Raw genomic sequence first — 20,550 nt, 5'->3', positions numbered from 1 at the left:
TTAAACCCATGTGAAAGGCCCATCATGATGTGTCTTAAGGTCTTGAGTGAGGCCCATGGTGTTACATATTTGACCCTTATGTGAGGTCATGAGTCCACTATATGTTAGGCTCTATGTGGGTCATACCTTGGAGGCAATGTTGGTTAAATGTCCATATTGTCGAGGTTGATTGTTGACGCCGGATATTGATACCGATTATGAGTATGTGATAGCATAGCATCGTGATACAAGCCCATGCGCATCATCTGTATGTTTGTTATGAGATGTGGTTGACCATTGCATATGTCATTGGGTAGGTTATTATGAGACTCCCTGATAAGCGGAGATTGTCTCACATGAGAGCACGGTATGCGCAGGATTGATGCATGACTGGATTGTATGACTCATATACCTTGCATTGTGTGTTGTGATTACTATACGCCCTAGCGGCATCAGGGTCGTAGCCTCCATAGGCATATTGCAGATGGCCAAATGGGACACCAAAAATCTGTTATTAGTATCGGGCTACTATAGATGGCCCTGAGTGAAAGTCTCTAAACTCTCTTGGTACCAGAGGACGCCCCAACATCGAGACTAAGTGGATATATATGAGCGCATGAGGGCCGTATACCAGTAGGTCGGGTCTCCCACTATGCCGTGGTCGATTAGGAGGGGGTGTGGCCTTACCCGCCTGAGGGAGTAAGCATAGCTAGGCTGAGTTTGACTAACTCATGAATGGGTCCGCTATTGACGTATCAGGTAGATATTGGCCGACTACTGGCCAGGCTGATTGTGAGATCTCTTCCACTTACCTAGTTGTGTGCTTGATAGGGTGGTAAGCTAGTGTAGAGTGTACTAGACCCCGGTAATGATCCTAGAGATGAACCGTACTGATATGTGAACTTATTGAGTAAGAGTTGCATACTCATTCATTCATTCACTACCCACTCGGGCTAGTGGTGTGCAACCATTTGTTACGTGTACCTTCACAATGGTAAGGATTTTGGTTAGGGCGCGCGACTAACTTGAGATCACGAGTTTACCACATTGAGTCTGACTATCCAAATTAGGTATGGGACTGATTTTGATAGAAGTCCCTTGTGATGGACCCCATAGCCTGTGATACTACGTACAATCATCCCAACTTCACACTCCAGCATAGTTATTCCATTCGCACCGCATATTGCATTACATCCGTGGCATATAACATTTTGGGTCACTGTGTTTTTGCATTTATATGGTCTAAATACGGTTGACGGTATTCGTGAACTCATCAGGAATTATAGATTGTATTGTATTATCGGCATCTGATATTTGGCTCTTTATGACTCCTTATTTGCATAGTTAATCTGTATTGCGTATTTTGATATTGATTGACTCATGGACTTGTCAGCATTTCCACTTACTCTAATATCGTATGATTCAGGATCTTACCAGTATTTCCGATATTGTATGATTATGACATTGTATTGAATACTTGGCACTTACCTTGTGCACACACTTACACCACCCTCTAAGCTTTTTATAAGCTTATGCACGATAGATGTGTGCAGGTGATGTTAGGTTGCAGTAGCGTGGAGCTTGGAGCATGTAGCTAACTTTTGGAGTTTTGATTTTGACTTATGTATTTCCCTTTCAGCATTGTATTCAAATGTTTATATCAGTAGATATGTGACGATGATGTTGCCTTTATGATTTGGGTAAACTTGTGGTTATGCTTATTATGAGTAAATGTACATTGAAAAATCCTCCTTATAGGATCCTAGGATCGGAATCTGGCGTATGGACACTGGGAGCCGAGAATGGGGTATTACAGAGGCTGTCGGCACCGAATTCGGTGATCGGGAATTTTATGAACCCAGTTTCCGAGTTTAGGGCATGACAATGGAGAAAGTCTTTGTATTCAAGTCGAGAATGGTTCAAAATAAATCTCAGACTTCTTGAGGAGCTTTGTTACATGGGGTAATGTCTCCTCCTCAATAAGCCAAATATAATTTTAATCATTATGGTTTGTTTACAAATTATTTTTCACATAACTTACATTACAACTTTATCTTTCGATCTTAGAAGTAGACTTAGGCTTTATAATCCCAAATATTTATCGCTAGATCATCTTTCGATGACATATCTATAAGTGTGTATTTTGAAATAAAGAGAAAAATATCCATCCACGCATCAAATATTACAATTTAAGTCCATAAAAAATAATTATCAAAATCTTGTTGTAAGCAAATGTAAAAGAAATAGAAGGTAGTGTCTTATCATGCTTTATGCAATTGATGCAAGTACTGTCTCATCTTACTTATCACTCTCGTCTTCCTCGAACTCCTCATCAATAGAGTTTTCTTTCACCCAGATTGGATGCAGCCAATCCTGTGTATGAATGAGCACTTCAACTGATTTCGGTGTAAGTGAGTTTCGATACTTGTTCACGACTCTACTCCTCATAGTAAAAGCAGATTCTAACGCCATGGTTGAAATTGGAATTGATAATATGTCTTGTACCATTAATGAGAGCACATGATACTGTGAATCACGAGCTTTCGACTTCCACTAGTCTAAAACATCAAATTCGTGTCCTTTGTACTTTACAAGTGGCTCCTTGAGATAGTGATCAAGTTTTGTTTTGGTTGTCTGCATATGAGTCTTAACCTGTGCCATAAGAGACATGGAATCATTGATATTGTTTCTTTGTTCATCAACGCTAGAACTAGAACCCACTTTAAGAGTCAGACCTGTGGCTACAATATTAATTTTGCGGTGCCCAAAGTTTGTACATATAAATTGCACAAATCATCAACTGCATCACGAATCTTATCGACCTCAGTGACACTCTTCTCACCATACAACCTATTAAAGATGAATATGACCATGGATATCTTGTATCAAGGATAAAAAATGACTACAACAACCATTACTTGACTGCACTCAAACCAATACTTATCAAACTTTAACTACATACCCATAATTATTAATTATAAAAAGTCTGATCTACTACAACTTCTGTACAAAATATCTTTCACTCTTCAAAGTTATAGTAAAAATATATTTGTTGTTGGATACTTTCTTCATAAAAATTTCTTCGTTGTGTCGTAAAAAAGCAAAAGGAACTTGTAAACTGCTTTAACTATTGTCTAATCATCATCACAAGGCAACCGCTAATATGCACTATCACGCTCCATATAGTGAGAGAATGCATGTCTGAAAGCTATCCTTGATCTAATATTTCGTAAGTTAAATTCCAATGTGTCATGACATTTAGCTTCATCGTTATCTGAGATGACAAATTCAACCGTTTCACGATCTCATTCTACGTATTTAATCGTGAAGGTGACCCCCATATGTACTTCACATTCTCTCTTATGTTTTCGATAGTTGGTTCAATTCTTTTAAGCCAATCTTGTACAATCAAGTTTAGGATGTGGGCACAACACATAACATGAAAATATTTTTCACCAAAATACAAGTCACCGATGGCCCTAGACTGGTTTCACAAATTCATTATCACGCTATTGTTTATAGAGGCATTGTCTAAAGTTATTAAGGAGAGTTTATTCCCAATGCCCTACTCCACAAGAGATTTGTAGATGCAGTCTAAAATCATCAATCCAGTGTGAAGAGGCGCAAGATAACGGAGGTTTATAACTCTTTTGCATATCCCCCATTAGGCATCAATGTGGTGGGTAGTTAGTTACATATACCCCTTTCATTGATTGAATGTCGTCCATAAATCTGATGTCAGCCTGATTTGGGAAATAGATTTCAACTGTCCTTTTAACTTGAGCTTCTCCTTACATACATCTTCATGCACACTCTCTTTATTGTTGTATGGGAGACCTTTTCGTATATGGGGATAAGGCCTCTGGCTAATTTGACAAAAGAATGACTCTTTACCATCTGAAATGGTCTTTTATTAACAATAATAAATATGGCCATCAACTCATTCACCTGGTCTCTATTATACTTATAGATGAACAATGTACCTTGCAATGGACCCACTAAAAATTAGATAAATGAAAGTATTTGTTGCCCTGAGGTATAGCTTCTCATTTTTTTATGACACTTCAAAATGTGTCTTTTCAAAGTCGTAGTCGACACATCTACTTGTTTAGCATATCGAGCCTTACGATACTTGCATTGTATCTTCATTGTGCTGTTTTTTAAGGTTACTTCTTTAAAATCTTCCCACACTACCGATCTTTAAAAAAAAAAACTTTTTCTATAATCTGTAACTGTGATGTACTAATATCAATGGGCACCTCTTCGTCTTCTAGACTTAATCCTTCATCATTCAAGATCATCGGCTATGTGACTGACGAACCGTTGGGGGTATTGGAAATTTCTTCACTAGCCATCTACTAATTGAAAGATATTAAATCAAATTTGTATTAACACTCTAATGCCTTAAAGGTTTATACTAAACCCTAAATTAATCACACATCTAAGGTTAGATTGTAATACTTTCATATTTCCATTTAAATGGCCATGCCAAAACTTCGACAGCATCTCCCCATGTCCCTCCAGATAAGTTGATCTTTCATTACATTCCGATGTCAAATATCTAAGTAATGTGAAGATATTTGACATGAAAAATGCAAATGAATAAACATATACAGAGAGAAATGGGGAGATGGAGTACAGATCAGACATGAACATTTAAATAAGTTATATGAAAGCATACTATCTATTTAACCTTAAATTGTACAAAATGGGACAATTTGAAAGATTTCTATGCTACCAAAAACACACTATGTCTATGTTTCCTCAAATGAGTAACTAATTATCTACCTTACAATAATAAGCTAAGCAAAAAGTAATGTAATCTATACATATTAAGCTATCTAATGCACCATAACAAGCTAAGCAAAAAGTAATGTAATCCATGCATATTAAGCTAACTATCTAATGCACCATAATAAGCTAAGAAAAAAGCAATGTAATCCATACATACTAAGCTAACTATTTAATGCACAATAATATGATAGCCAATAAGCAATGTAATTCATATTTCATATTAACAAACCACTAATTGTTTAATTCAAATAAATGAAACATATTAGCAATTTAGGATTTAGGGTTTAGGGATTAGGTTTAGCAGTTTAGGTCTTAGGGTTTAGGATTAGGATTAGGATTTAGGGTTTAGGGTTTAGGGTTTAGGGTTTAGGCCTTTAGGGTTTAGGATTTAATTTTAGGGTTTAGGGTTTAAGGTTAGGGTTAGGGTTAGGTTTTAGGTTTAGGGTTTAGGTTTAGGGATTAGGGTTCAGGGTTAGGGTTTAGATTTTAGGGATTAGGTTTTAGTGTTTAGGGTTTAGGTATAGGGATTATGGATTATGGATCAGGGTTTAGAATTAGGGTTAGGTTTTAGTGTTTAGGGATCAGGGATTAGGGTTAGGTTTTAGCTCGGCTATACTCGAGTCAGCCCAGACACACCACAGCGAGCCCGACTGCACTTGAGCCAACTTAGACGCACCACAATGAGCCCAGGCTGCACTTGATCCCGCACAACCAAAATAACAGTTAATATGTAAAAAAGAAACCTTAAAAATTACCTCTGAATCGAGTGTGTGGACTGTTGAATCAATTGATCGAGTGGCTCTCACATGCCAGGGCCTGTGCTCGAAATATGAGAGAGAGAGAGAGAGAGAGAGAGAGAGAGAGAGAGGAGGGTTGCTACTGCCTGCCGGACAGGATGGGTCTTCGGATCGGAGATTTTAGTCAGGGGCGAGCATGGACGGTAGGGTAGAGAGAAGGATATGTTTTTGTTTTTTTAGTTTTTTGTTATATATATATCATGCCTGACAACCTGAGTCGAGTCGGGTTTCTGATCGGGTCGATTATGACCGGATTGAGTTTCAGGCGAGTCGGATCAGGCTAAGGCTACTCGACCCAAACCGGCTCAGCCATTCGGTTCCCGTCGGTTCGGTTCTGATCGAGTCGGACGAGTCGAGTAGTCCCTTTCCTTGGTGGGCCCTACCGAGCTTTATGTTGAACGTCTATAACATGAGTTTGTAGGAAAGCGGCGTTCGCGCCTCTCTCCCCAAAACCCTCTCTGCATCCGTTCCTTTCCATCAGACGAAATGTCATCGAATCGTCGCGGCCCTCCGAAACACCAAAACCAGTACGCTTGGAAACCCAACGCTGGCCACAAGATAAACGAAACGGTATTTCTCTGTTTTTCGCTTTCTTTCTACTTTTCGTTCTGGATCCGATACGTTACGATACGGTTATTGTATCGGCTGTAGGAAGTTGGAGGAAGGCTTCGACCATACTCACAGATAACCGGTGTATGCGCCCGCTGCAAAGACCAGATCGATTGGAAACGCAGGTTCTCTTTTCGTGGCCCAGTGTCTTTGCGCCGTCTATGCCTGTTTTCAATTCTGACAAGTAGGGCCCATGGTCCAGCAATCCAGACCATTGGTCTGTTGCAGCCCTAGGTGGATTGACCATGTCTTACCAAAAATTTTCATATTGGAAGATACCAGCAACCAATCTTGCATTTTTTTTTTTTTATAGTTGAATTTGGATCGTCGTTGTATTTCTCTTCCCAACCGTCTATCTAAGAGCCACAAAGCTAAAGCTTACAGATTTCCCTGAGGTTTTTTGTGGTGTAGGCAATTCATGGTGGGTAGCAACAGACCAACTTTCTGAATTACTGAACTACGGCCCTGATTGGAAGAATTGAAAACCAGTAGATACAGTGAAGAGATGAGGTTCCTTCTTTTTTAAAATGTGTTTTTTGTTTTTCGTCTTCTTTTCTCTTTGAGGTAATCTTTTGTAGATGTGGACCTGCTAACCAAGCTAGTATCACCACTTCCAGTAGCGTTGTACCGGGCTGTAAAATCCATGGCAGCATACCGATTGCAGGGGAACTTTTCCACTCCATGTCGATGAAAAGAGGCAAACATATGTTCACGCACCTTAAGCTTGACATTGAGAAAGCCTATGATTGTATTGAGTGGCCCATTCCTTATGGAAGTCGTAAAAGAATTCGACTTCTTGGAAAAACAGATAGAATTGATCAATGAATGCGTAACCACGCCTACCCTCTCGATCCTAATTTGTGGTTCTCCTTCCGAAACTATATTCACATGAAGGTTCTCTAACAAGGAGACATGTTGTCCTCATACCTGTTCATCTTATGCGTTGAAGGCAAGGTATTCAATAACAGTAATGATGGCCATAACAGCCACCGTAATTACTGTTGCAATACAGGCCACAATGGCTGTTACGGCCATTTAAAAAAAAAAGCTGTATCGGTTTGTAATAGGCTGTTAGGGGCCCATTATTTCCTTAACAACCGTTACAGCCCCATAACACACAATGGTTCCCACTGTTACTATTATGTAACGGCCATTACGTAACCATTTTTTTAGTACCTTGGTAGAAGCTATATCGATATAATAACCAGGCTATCAGAATTAGGCTTGTATAGCTTTCTATGATCCACAAAGAATAGGCCAATGATCTCCCACCTATTTGCAGATGATGTATTTCTCCTCTCCAAACTTTTGTCCTCCAGAAACACAATATACATCATGGCTAATTATTATCGGGATGTAGGCAAACAATAAACATTTCCAAGTTTTTGGTTTATTTCTTGAGGAACACTCCACAAAGAATCTCGATCCATTAGTAGTGCATTTAAAATTCCTAGAGCCAGTGGAACCCTACATCACCTGGGATCCCCTATTGTGAGGTAAGACTTTCATGAATGGATTACATGCCAGTGGTGCAAAAATTCACTAAAAAAATTGCGGGATGGAAAGCCAGTAGCACCCTTTCCTCTAAGGGTCGTCTCACATTAATGAAGTATGCTCTTTCTGGTATCCCAATGCACCTAGTGTCAACATCTAGACTCCCCTCAAAAATTCTTAGCTGAAATGGAGAAGCTTGAGCAGGATCTCATGCAGAATTCGGCTCATACAAGAACAACCAAACACCTCATTAACTAGAACCAGGTCTACCTTCCAATTGGAATGGGAGGACTAGGGATACGATTGCTTCAAAAATTCAACCTTGCGGCCTTGCCTTTATCATGAAGCTAAGGTGCTGAATTGCAAATGAGGAGGATTGTCTATGGGGGAACATCATTAGGGCCAAATATCTCCAAAACCAATCCTTTTGGGAAGTAAAGGCCAGTGCCAAAGCATCTGCCGTATGGAGAAATATTCTCGTCACAGGTACGCATGTCCAAAATGACTTGGCGTATTTTGGCAACGACCACTCTACTAGCCTTTGGCTGATGGGCAATGTGACCCCAACTCTTGAACCAATACCCCACTCTTAGCAACACCAATAAGGACCCCTTGATAACAGTTAGTGAGCTAATAGATGAGCAGAGAATCACATGGAAGACCTTGGTGATAAGGGATAGATGGCTGAACTACTTGTGAACTAGATCCTCCAAACACCTGTTGACTTGAGAAGAGCTAATGACTCGAGGATCTAGGCTAGATCCTCGAACAACATTTTCTTAAGTAATTTGGCTTATATGCTACTCTTAGAGGAGGATGGGGTTCATCCAGAATCAGATGCTGGCATTTGGGATCTATGTGGAAATTTCCAGCCAGTCCAAAGTTTCTTCCTTTGGATATGCATATGCAACTCGACCTTGGCGCAGGATAAACTAATCCAGAGACAGATCATTGATCAATCAAATTGTGTAATTTTCTGTAGATAGAATGCATCAAATGGGCACCACCTATTCTTAGAATGCTAGTTTTCCCAAAACAAATTTGGCAACATTGGGCTCACTTCTTCTCGATCCTCTTAGATTAGCTATCCTTGGTACGGGATGCATTTCTATGATGGAACCAAAAGGTGGGAAAGGGTCACATTCTATCTATTTGGAAGGCCATCTATCCCTACACTTTATGAGGTAGCTGGATGACCATAAATAAGTCCATCTTCAATGGTAAAAGATACAACCCAGAGCTAGTCAGGAACCTATATATAAATGTATGTATGTATGTATCGAGGTTGCAAAGGCATATTCAAGGCACGGCTGATATAGGCTCTAGACGTGGAATCAAGATTCTCGGCTTACACTTAAGTTGACAAGATGTATCCATGTTAAATGGGATCTGCCTCAACCAAGTTCTCTTATAGACTTATTTTGATGCCTCCACAAACATAGTTGTATCGATTCAAGTGAGTGGATTAGTTAGAGGTCATCATGGTCTATTTGTAGTTGCCTATGCTGCCAAAGGTATACAATTTCTCCACAAATGTTGTTGAGTGTATGGCCCTACCACTCGGCCTCAAGCTTGTGAGGAATCTAGGAAAACAAAGCTTACATGTTGAAGGTGACTCTCATCTCATGGTAAATTCTCTTTGTTATTAGGAGGAGCTGTGTTGGAGAATGAGGGGGATGATCCAAAACTGTTGCTTACTGCTTCATGAACTTAGCGAGAGATGTTTTCAGAGAAGCAAATGTTGCGGCCGACATTTTGGCCTCGTTGGATATGTCTAATTATCGAGAATGAAGGAGAGTTCCCCTTTGGTGGCTTGTAAATACTCTTATGTTGGATTCTTTTATGTGTTTCATTGGACGCTTGGTGGAATTGAAAGTTTATCTTCTAACCAAAAAAGGAAAAAAAAAAAAAACAATACTTAGATGACCAAAATGGCATTTCCATTAGTGCCTGATGCGGACATCAGTGGTGCACCCTTTAGAGTGTACCAGAGGAGGACGCCCCGCTGATAGAGTACCGAAGCAGAGGAGTTGATGTGGATGGACGCCGGGTCCATCAGACCCATTCAACAGAGAGGGGTCCAGTAGTGGAGGCATTGCGAGGCAGTGGCTAGAGAAGATTAAGATATCGATGTTGAATCTGTTGGTAGGTTCAAGAATTGGTAGTGATGATGATACCCCGTCTTGCGTTAAACGACCAAGTTGAAAATGTGTGACTGCTGATGGTGATCCACATGTCAATTGGATTGGTATTGATTTGGTGTTGAGGGATACCGGATCCAATGGGTTTCTCTGATGGTAGTTGTCGGTAATGGCAAAGACATTGCTTAATAGTTGAAGAGGATGATGTTGGTTGTGCAATGGCCAGTTGTAGAGACAACAATGGATGGATTTGCAAAGGGGAAAGACGATCACATGTGTTGGTAGATTCTGACAGAGGTTGTGGTGGTGGTTGGACTAAGTGTGGGCTAAGAATGTGTTTTCGAGCAAATTGTAGGGATGATGATGGTGGCTGTAAAGGGTTTGCAGTTGAAGATAGGGATGGGGTGGGCTATCAGTTTTTTGCTGTTGGACAAGGGGTTTCCATATGATGATGGTGGTGTGCAGTTGCTGTGCAGGCAACAATGATGGGCGATTTGATTTATTTAAGTTATAGAGATGGTTTATGCTGATTTTTGGACGTTGGTCAATCCTAACAGATGGATGAAGAAGGGGTTTTGGGTGGGTTTGGAGATAGTGGTTTGCAAGGGAAGTGTAGGCAGAGGTCTGGCAAAGGTGGTTGGGTTAGTGGGCGTGAGGATGGTAGACAATTGTTGTAATTTTTTTGAAAGAGTTGTAGATTGACTAGGAAGTTGATGGGCTGTGGACAAAGGTTTGAGGTTGATGTGATGGTTGATAAGGGTGGAGAGTTGGTTGCGGTGAACGACGCTGAGATCGTACTTCTTTGATACCAAAGGATGTGGGCTTCGATGGGTTGAGTTGTCGACGTGCTTGAAACCACAATGATGTTGGAACTCCAATAGCATTAACATGAAATAGTTGGGTACGCAACCTCACGAGTGTCTTAGCAAATAGTGACACCTAGTGTTGTCATATGTGATCGCATATGCCATTTTGGAAGGATGGGCCGCATATGCCATAGTGGTATATGTGGTTTTTAGACCGTTGGGTTTTATGCGGTCATATAGAGAAGTTTGTGACTACATAAGCATGATTTTGCAATTATGCCACCACATAAATCATGCGAATATGCCATTTTATGCTCAATATGCAATGGCATAATGTCTAAGCTGTCAGATTTATGACCTTTGGGACGTAAATATTTTTCTTCCATTTCTCTCTCTTTTTGCCTATAAATAGACAACCCTCAACTCAATTTTCCATACTTTATTGCTCTCTCTCTCTCTCTCTCTCTCTCTCTCTCTCTCTCTCTCTCTCTGTAATACAAATATATATTCTCTTAACTAGCACTCTCTCTCTGATGCAGGCTAATCTGGGCCACGATCCATGGGTCAGGCCCAGGGCCATTAAATCTAAGCCCAATAGTTGGCTTGTTAAGCCTCTTATTTAGGTAGTTAGCTAACGAAATCAATCAAATAACTAAGAATAATCCAGTAGTCAAATATTTTTAATGTATTCTTATCTCTTTAATCTTTTTTCCATATTTGTAATAAGTCATTGATTGTCGATGACATTATGTTTTTCCTTGTATGTACGTCTCGAAAGCCTATATAATGGCCTGAGACAAGTAGTACGGAAGATTTGAAAATTGAAACAAATCTCTTGAGTTGTTTTCTTCTATTTGTTTGTGTTCTCGTGCTTAAGATTGAAGGTGCCTACATTTAAGCAGATCCTTTTCATCAGCCGGCTACGCCAGTTTGGTATTATAGCAGGTTCTAACAGTTAGGTTGAAGTTCTGGAGTAACAACAATCTCACTATTATTGTTTCCAGGTTCTTTGATCATAAAATTCTGCCTAATCTCATTTATTTATTTCATTGCATCCAGTAATCCTACCCCCATTCACCTTTTTTCTTTCTTTTACAAAACCCAAAAGTCCAATTTACAAGTGTAGACTCTGCCAAATTTGTTTCTGGCCATCAACCCCCAAAATCAGCACCATTCCAACCCATTAAAACCCCAAAATCAGCCCTAGCCTAACCCATTAAAACCCAAAAAATCAGCCCTAGCCTAACCCATTAAAACCCAAAAAATCACCCTAGTTCACCCATTAAAAAAAATCCCGAAAATCAGCCATATTCCAACAAGAAGAAATCAGTCGTATTCTGTCCATTACTTTCCAACGTCACGATGTCTACTTCTAGTGGTAACATATATCGAGGGAGACTTACCGATCAACAACGAGACAATTGCATCACTGAACTATTTGCAATGGTAGCCAATCTGGAAATCGTTGTTAACCAACTACGTGGAGAACAACATGGTGAGCAACCTGATCCTATTAGAGATCCTAATGGTGGTCCAAATCCACAACAAGGGCTCCAACCAGAACCTTCGGTGAATCAAAATGGTACGGGTCCTCAGGAGTCCGTTTATGTCTTCATGCAACGACTCGTTGCAGAAAGAGCTCATGACACTGCGATGGAAGCGCCCAAGAAAGATGATATTACTAAGAAAGTATGGGTTGAAGTTCGAGACTTCACTGGTCGTCTTGATGCAAAGACTTTTGTCGGTTGTATTACAATGCTGGAAGATTATTTTACATGGTACGACATGGATGATGCCCAACGAGTGGCCTTTGTTAAGGTCAAGTTGAAGAGCTCAGTAAGAATTTGGTGGCGAAGCATTGACAACAACAATCTCATCATGGGTTGTCTTGCTATTACCAGGTGGACTGACATGAAGGAGAACTTGGAAAGTAAGTATTTGCCTTTAGATTACATGGATACTCTTCTCCAGGAGCTCCTTGCGTTCAAACAAGAAACTTTATCGGTGGATGGCTACAACAAAAAGTTAATGAGCTTTCTGTCCATTGTAAGCTTGTAGAGATAGACCGCGTAACAGCCAACCGTTATAAGGCAAGTTATGGCAAGAGATCCAGCGCGAGATGGTCATGTATGATTTTGAGTCAGTTGATGATGTTCATTGGAAGGCTTGACGAGTTGAATAGGAGCTGCAACAGCATACTCTCCGACGTTTTGGTTCTCCGGTTGGGGAACCTTCTGTGAGAAGGGGTTCAAATCCGCATTTCAATCGAACTCCACCAAAGGGCTACCGTCCACCTCTCCACCCTTTTCAACCACGCTCACAAATGCAAGATCCTCTTATAAGGCAACCTCAACCTTTGCAACATCCTCCGCTACATAATTCATACCAAAAGCAATCATCGGTGCCAGGACATGACACCAGGGGGCGAGGTCTTAATCCTAATCCTTCCCTTAGAAGAGAGCGGTGGGGTGTTGATTGTTATCGTTGCGGACAGATGGGGCACTTTTTTAATGAGTGTCCACAAGTTAGGAACCTCCATTACTGTGGTAATGAGGAGGATCCCTACTACCCGAACGACCATGAGTATTACGATGAGCACATCGGGATGGAGCAACCTTATGTAGAACCTGCATCACAGCTAGATGACCATTTTGCTAAAGCTGCAGTTGAAGCTGGGAATGAAGGCCCTACTCTTATCATACGCCGCCTCCTTACCACCATTGAGGGAGAGGGAGACTGGCGATGGACCACTTTTTCCATACGTGGGTAAAATTCCAGGGCAGGTTATGTAATATGATCATTTATGGCGGCGGTGCAATGAATATTGTATCTCAAGAGGTGATTGATAAGCTCAAGTTGCCAACTGAAAGGCATCCAAAACCATTTAAGGTTGCGTGGGTCGACGACACTACCATCCCTGTGACTCGAAGGTGTTTGGTATCATTTAAAATTGGCATATATGAGGATGATATTTGGTGTGACATAATTCCGATGAATGTCTTGCACATCCTTCTCAGTCGACTTTTGCTCTTTGACCTAAAGGTACAAAGTGACGGTGAAGCTAACATGCTTACTTTCCTATAGTGAGGTCATCGTATCCTTCTTCACCCGTTGTAACCTACGTCACCTCCTTCGTGTATGCCTTCATCATCGACATCGGCTGCTCTCTCAAACTCCTATTTTCTCACCATGCGGAAGTTTGAAGAAGAGAGTAAGGAAAAAAGGCGTAATGTTTGCTCTAGTTACAAAACAAGTGCAAGAGCCTATTATTGACTAGGATGAGCCTATTCCTGACGAAGTCAAATCTATGCTGCATGACTTCCAAGATTTGACCCCCAATGATCTGCTTGAGGAGTTTCCTCCATTGCGAGATATTCAGTAGTGCACACTATAGATTTGGTTCCTGGAGCATCCTTACCCATCCTACCGGCATACCGGATGAGTCTTGTCTAGCACGCCGAGTTGAAGTGTCAGGTTAATGAGTTGCTTAAAAAGGGCTACATTCGAGAGAGCCTAAGCCCATGTGCGATGTCAACCCTCCTTACTCCCAAGAAGGATGGAAGTTGCCGCATGTGTAGACAGCCGAGCTATTAATAAAATCACAGTGAAGTACCGTTTCCCCGTTCCTTGGCTTGATGATATGCTAGACTTGATGCTAGGTGCTAGCGTCTTTTCCAAAATTGATCTTCGTAGTGGATACCACTAGATTCGCATCCGACCTAGTGATGAATGGAAGATGACATTTAAGACAAAAGACGACCTCTACGAGTGGCTAGTTATGCCATTCTGTCTCACAAACGCGCCTAGCAATTTCATGCGTGTCATGATGCATTTGCTGCGCCCTTTTAATGGTAAGTTTATCATTGTCTATTTCGATGACATTATTATCTATAGTACATCAAGAAATGAGCACCTCAATCACCTATGTCTTATCTTCAGAGTCCTTCGTCGCGAGCACTTTTATATCAACTTAAAAAAGTGTACCTTCATGAGTGCATTGGTGGTTTTCTTATGGTACATGGTCTTGTAGCAAGGTGTAGAGGTGGACCCCGCCAAGGTGAAAGCCATAGTTGATTGGCTGACACCTACCACTATCTCTGAAGTCCGCAGTTTTCATGGCCTCGCTACATTTTACAGACGTTTTGTGTGGAACTTCAGCAGCACCATGGCTCTAATCACCAATTGTATGAAACAAAGGGAGTTTCGATGGACAAGTGCAGCAACACAAGCGTTTGATAGGATCAAATGTAAGATGATCGAAGCTCCAGTCTTGCGCCTTCCGGACTTTGAGAAGGTATTTGAGGTGACTTGTGACGCCTCTAATGTCGGTATTGGTGGAGTTCTCAGTCAGGAGGGCCATCCAATAGTTTTCTTCAGCGCAAAGCTCTTTGATGCGAAGTAGCGACACTCCACTTATGACTTGGAGTTTTATGCTGTTGTTCAAACTTTGCGGCATTGGCGTCACTATTTGGTTGGCAAAGAGTTTGTCCTGTACTCAGATCATGAAGCTCTCAAGTACTTAAATTCCTAGTAGAAGATGAGTGCTCGTCGTGTTAAGTGGAGCGCTTACCTTTAGGAGTTTTCTTTTGTCATTCGTCACAAGACTGGCAAGGGCAATCAGGTTGGTAATGCATTAAGCCGTCTCACACATTTATTGTCATCGATGGCGGTCACTATTCTGGGATTCGAAGAGATACGGCATGAGTACATTGACGACAAGGATTTTGGGCGTATTTTTACCGTCGTTCTAAGTGGAGAGCATGCAAGACACCCACATTTTAGCATTCATGATGGCTATTTGTTCCAAAGAATGCAACTTTGCCTACCCAGTACATCCATCCGTGAGTATGTTGTGAGAGAGTTGCACGCCGGTGGGTGTAGTGGACACTTGGGTCATGATAAGACAGACCTTAGCTCTTGTTGGAGATAGATACTTTTGGCCTCGTATAAAATCAGATGTTGCTAAGATTTGCTAGTTTTGCAGGGTTTGTCAGCTCGCTAAGGGTCAAAAGAAAAGCAGTGGATTGTATCAACCATTTTCGATCCTACATGCTCCATGGGAAGATCTCAGCATGGACTTCGTTCTGGGATTGCCAAAGACTGCTCGGAAAGCTGATTAAGTATTTGTGGTTGTTGATCGATTTTAAAAAATGGCTCATTTCATACCATGCTCGAATACTACAGATGCTCTCAAGATTGCTCAATTATTCTTTCGAGAGGTTGTTCATCTTTTTGGGCTTCCAAAGACAATTGTGTCTGATCATGATACTAAGTTCATGAGTTATTTCTGGAAAACTCTTTGGTAGCGACGAAAACTAAGCTTAAGTTCTCTAGTGCTTACCACCCTTTGACCGATGGTTAGACAAAAGTGGTCAACTGTAGCTTGGGCAAGTTACTATGGTGTCTTGTCCTCAATCACATAGCTACATGGGACCTAATAATACCAATGGCTGAATTTGCTTATAATAACTCAATCAACAGGTCCACATGAATGTCACCTTTTGAGGCAGTAATTGGTACATGCCGCGTCTCCTAGTTGATTTGTTTGCTTTACTTGTGGAGTCAAGACCAAGCGCAAAAGCTGATGACTTCATCCACCATCTGCAACAAGTGTATGATGAAGTTCGACACAATATCGCCTTAAGTAATGAGAGTTATATGCATCATGCAGATATGAGATGTCGTTTTGTTGAATTTGCGGAAGGTGACATGGTTATGGCGCATATTCATCCTGAACAGTTGCCTCTCGGCACCTCAAGGAAGCTCCATCCTCGTAATGCGAGACCATTCAAAATCATAAAGAAGATCAGTGCCAATGCTTATGTTTTAGATCTCCCACTAAATTTACTTGTCAACCCTAACTTTTAATGTGGAAGATCTTTCCATCTATCATGGGCATCATTCTAACAATGGTAGTGAAGAACAAGCCATCACACTTTTGACTGTTTTGCCACCTACCGATACGATCGTTGATGTTCTCAATGATCAGATTGTCTCCACGCACCAAGGTGGTTACCAGAAGTTTCTTGTCCGTTGGCAAGGACGACCTCTCTCCGATGCCACATGGATCATAGCTACTGACTTCCAGTGTATGAATCCTGATATCTATAAGCAATATCAAGCCATTAACTCACCGGAGTCAAGTTCTTTCAAGCGAGGGAGGACTGATGTAGGCTAATCTGATCCACGATCCATGGGTCAGGCCCATGACCATTAAATCCAAGCCCAATAGTTAGCCCATCAATAAGGAGACCCAAGCATCTTATTTAGGCAGATAACCTATTTAGATAGTTAGCTAGCAAAATCAATACGCTAGCTAAGAATAATCCAGTAGTCAAATGTTTTTAATGCATTCTTATCTCTTTAATCTCTTTTCCATATTTGTAATAAGTCATTGATTGTCACTGACATTATATTTTTCCTTGTATGTACGTCTTAAAAGCCTATATAAGGGTTTGAGACGAGTAGTATGGAGGATATGGAAATTGAAACAAATCTCTTGAGTTGTTCTCTTTTATTTGATTCTATTCTTGTGCTTAAGATTGAAGGTGCCTATGTTTTGGCGGATCCTTCCCATCAGCCGGCTGCGCCACTCTCTCTCTCTCTCTGTAATACAAATATATACTCTTAACTCTCTCTCTCTCTCTCTCTCTCTCTCTCTCTCTCTCTCCCCCAGTACTCATTCTCTCAATCTCTCTTAACTCTCTTGCTCTAATGCTCTCATTCTCTCTTAGATCTCTCCCTCTCCCCCCTCTAGTACTCATTCTCTCAATTTCTCTTAACTCTCTTACTCTCTTACTCTAATGCCCTCATTCTCTCTCAGATCTCTTACTCTTTTTCTCTCATTGTATGGATTTTTACCGCAAAATTCTTCTACAATTTGGATTTATGTAACAGTGCCTTCGGAATTGATATTCCTGCATGATGCTCTTTCAAAGTAGAAATTATATTACTACCCTTATTTAATTTTCCTTTATGAAGTGGAGAATTCAGAATAGTGGAGCCCACATAGCATGCCTGACACCCCACCTATCCAAAAGATGCACACCAACATAATTATTAGGCAAACAAAAAAAAGGCTGATCCAATCATAAGGTGGGCCTGTCCATAAAAATAATAGACACCATTCAAAACATCCAAATTCAAATGTAGCCCATCTGATGCTTTGATCTACTTGACTTTTGGTTCGTACGATCATTACGGTTGGGTACATATGTTGGATGGCATGGACATTATACACATGCCACGTGGGCCCCATAAGTCTCAATTTTCACTAGTTTTAAAGAAAAAAATAATTAAATGAGGGCATTCTTGTAATTTCCTCCCTAGAAAAACACCTCCTTGTGATTTCTAATCATCCAACCATTATTTGGTAAAATATCAATTCTTGAGGAATTTGGTGGTAAAGTTCCCCTCATTCTATCCAAGACTATAAGTCTACATGGTTGAGAAGAAGGGTCTCACTCTTTTAAGTTTCAAGAATCAAGGTGACTCTTTGAAGTTACAAGCCTAGAAGTCTCTCCTAGTGGGAACTAATGACAAAGAAATGTAAGAAAAGGAAGTATGCATTGAAGAAGGAGATGACTTTGATGATGATGATGATGCCAATGATGGTGGAGATGTGCCACAATGGATTAGGGATCAATGTGTATTACCTATTTTAAATTTAAAGTTTGAATTTGTATAATATATTTCTACATTAATTAAAATTTTAAAATTTTGAATTTGTACAATGTATTTGCTACATCAATAAAATTTCTATGTTGTTTTTTTCCCCAAAATTTTTAGTATATGTATTTATTTGAGTACTTGTTACTCGACTTACAAGTTGTTAACGTCTAATCGCCTAATAGATGTAATAAATATGATAAATATAATGAAATTGGTAATAAAACAATAAAAAATAATTCCCTACGCTTTTAGTATCTTTACATATTTTTCATAAAATTTTCCATTTTCCCTTTATTTTTCAATTTTTTTTTCTTTTAAATAATAATAATAAAAAAGTTCAAGTGGTCGTGCGACCACATATGTGATTATGTGATTGCATGGGCGTAGCCCTCCTAGGTCGCATGGGATTATATATGCCATTTGACAACATTAGTGACACCCAATCAACAGAAAGGCCTATGTGGCTCAGTAGGACCTAGACATCAAGCTTTGGCGTGCTTGTTTGAAAACTAGCGAAGATAATCTCAAATTCGTAGAAGAAATAATCAATTCGTTAACCGTAGCGAAGTATCCAAATTACACATACCAATAGATTTAAGAGGGGTTAACTTCAAGTCTTATTAAAGCTCAAATTCTAGACGATCTTCTGCTTAAAGTCCAAGTTAATCTCATAACTAATTAATTAGATGAGAAACACTAAAATAAGGGGAAATGAGATAAGGTCAGGAAACTTGGTTCCAAATGAGTCATCAAATCCTCATGTGGGACCTAAGATGTTGGGATTGACAAGGCCCGCTCTTCATGCGATCTCATGACTTGAGCTTTGTTGTATCGAAATATTTTAGGATAATCTATCTAACACTGACATGGTTGATTGCAAACCTCTCACTACTACTATTGCTCTTACCTTTAAGCCTTCTCTTTCTTCTCCTTGACCTGTGTATCGGCATGGTTGGGGATTTATAGTATGTCTATCTTACTTGGCTTGAGTTATGTTGTGAATTTAACGTGTCAGTTTATGCATCGTCCTAGACTCCTACTACGTCCTATTTCAATCTTGTAAAGTGCGTTCTTTGGTGTATGAAGGTAATCTTTCTCATGTTCTTCACATTAGCTCAAGTTTCTCTCTTTTCTTACCTGCATACTTCGATGTTGACTAGGATGGATCACTTGTTGACCGACTATCTGCTTCTAGCTACTATGTATTTCTTGGGTGCACTCTTCTCCCATAATGTGCCAAGAAACAACCAATTGTTTCACACTCTAGTTGATTGCTACGTCATCTACAACTGCAATCGGCTACAATATCTGCTTTAGGATCTTCATATTTCATTGCCCGGCCTTCAATTCTTTGTTGTGATAATGTTAGTGCTATTTATATCGTGGCAAAACCAGTATTTCATGCATGCACAAATGCATGAAAATTGACCATCATTTTGTGCAAGTTGCTCCAGGGAATATTCGCATTATTTTTGTTCCTTCTTCTCAGTAGTTGACTGATATTTGTACTACGCAGCTTCCTTCAAATGGTCATCACTAGAAAGTAGCCTTCGTTCTTACAGTTTGAGAGGGAGCATTGAGAAATAGTGGTGTAATTCGATAAGGGCATTCTTTGTGTACTTATGAAGGTCTTCTCATAATCTTTGAAAATCTTTTAGATGGGCTTGAGAAGTTCTTCAAGATCTCTCTTGATATGCTTGAGAAAATTTCTAGAATCTTCCTAAGTAGACTCAAGAAGCCTATAAATATCATACTTCTGTATCAATTTAATTAATTAAAAAAACCAATTCCAAAGATTCTATTTTCTTTTCATCTAAAACAGTCCTAACACAGCACAGCTACATTCCTAACTTAGCTGTTAAAGTCTTGTCAGTTGTAAGAATCCCTAAACACCCCCATTTTGCCCCACATTGGTAAATCCATGACCACTTCTACTCTAAAAATCCTATGAAAAACTACAAATGGCTATTGACATGCAACCTAGTTTCTATTTCCTGTAATGTTCGGAAAGTGGTATTAGATCCTAAAATTGTAAGAGAGATGAGATAGTAAATCCTGAATCCTGAATTGTAAATCGCAAGCTTGTAAGATCTTTATGATTTTGTTTCATGAGATATAGAAAAATATAAGAATATTTTTAAAAGGTAACAATATAATAATATTAAAACATAAAAAATGGAATATGATCAGATCTTCTAAAATTTGTCATACCACATCAGGATATGTGCAAAATATCAACATAATATGACAGCAAATTAT

The 20,550-nt window shown here is 40.0% G+C and overlaps 1 protein-coding gene across 6 annotated transcripts in view; it reads left to right on the top strand.

The window, feature by feature from the left end:
- The first annotated feature begins 5,983 nt into the window (after positions 1–5,983).
- Positions 5,984–20,550, top strand: part of LOC131228496 (uncharacterized) — a 72,658-nt gene continuing 58,091 nt past the window's right edge. For all 6 annotated transcript variants that reach the window (XR_009162983.1, XR_009162985.1, XR_009162984.1 and 3 more), the window contains exons 1-2: positions 5,984–6,140; positions 6,222–6,304. Coding sequence is in view for 1 of the 6 variants with exons in the window: in XM_058224176.1 (XP_058080159.1) it covers positions 6,057–6,140; positions 6,222–6,304 (167 nt within the window). In the remaining 5 variants the exon portion in view is untranslated. The remainder of the gene's footprint in view (positions 6,141–6,221; positions 6,305–20,550) is intronic.

This window comes from Magnolia sinica, chromosome 16 (genome assembly GCF_029962835.1).
Source record: "Magnolia sinica isolate HGM2019 chromosome 16, MsV1, whole genome shotgun sequence".
Taxonomy (NCBI): Eukaryota; Viridiplantae; Streptophyta; class Magnoliopsida; order Magnoliales; family Magnoliaceae; genus Magnolia; species Magnolia sinica.
Note: the sequence above shows the minus strand (reverse complement) of the source record. Positions and strands in the feature narration are given on the sequence as shown.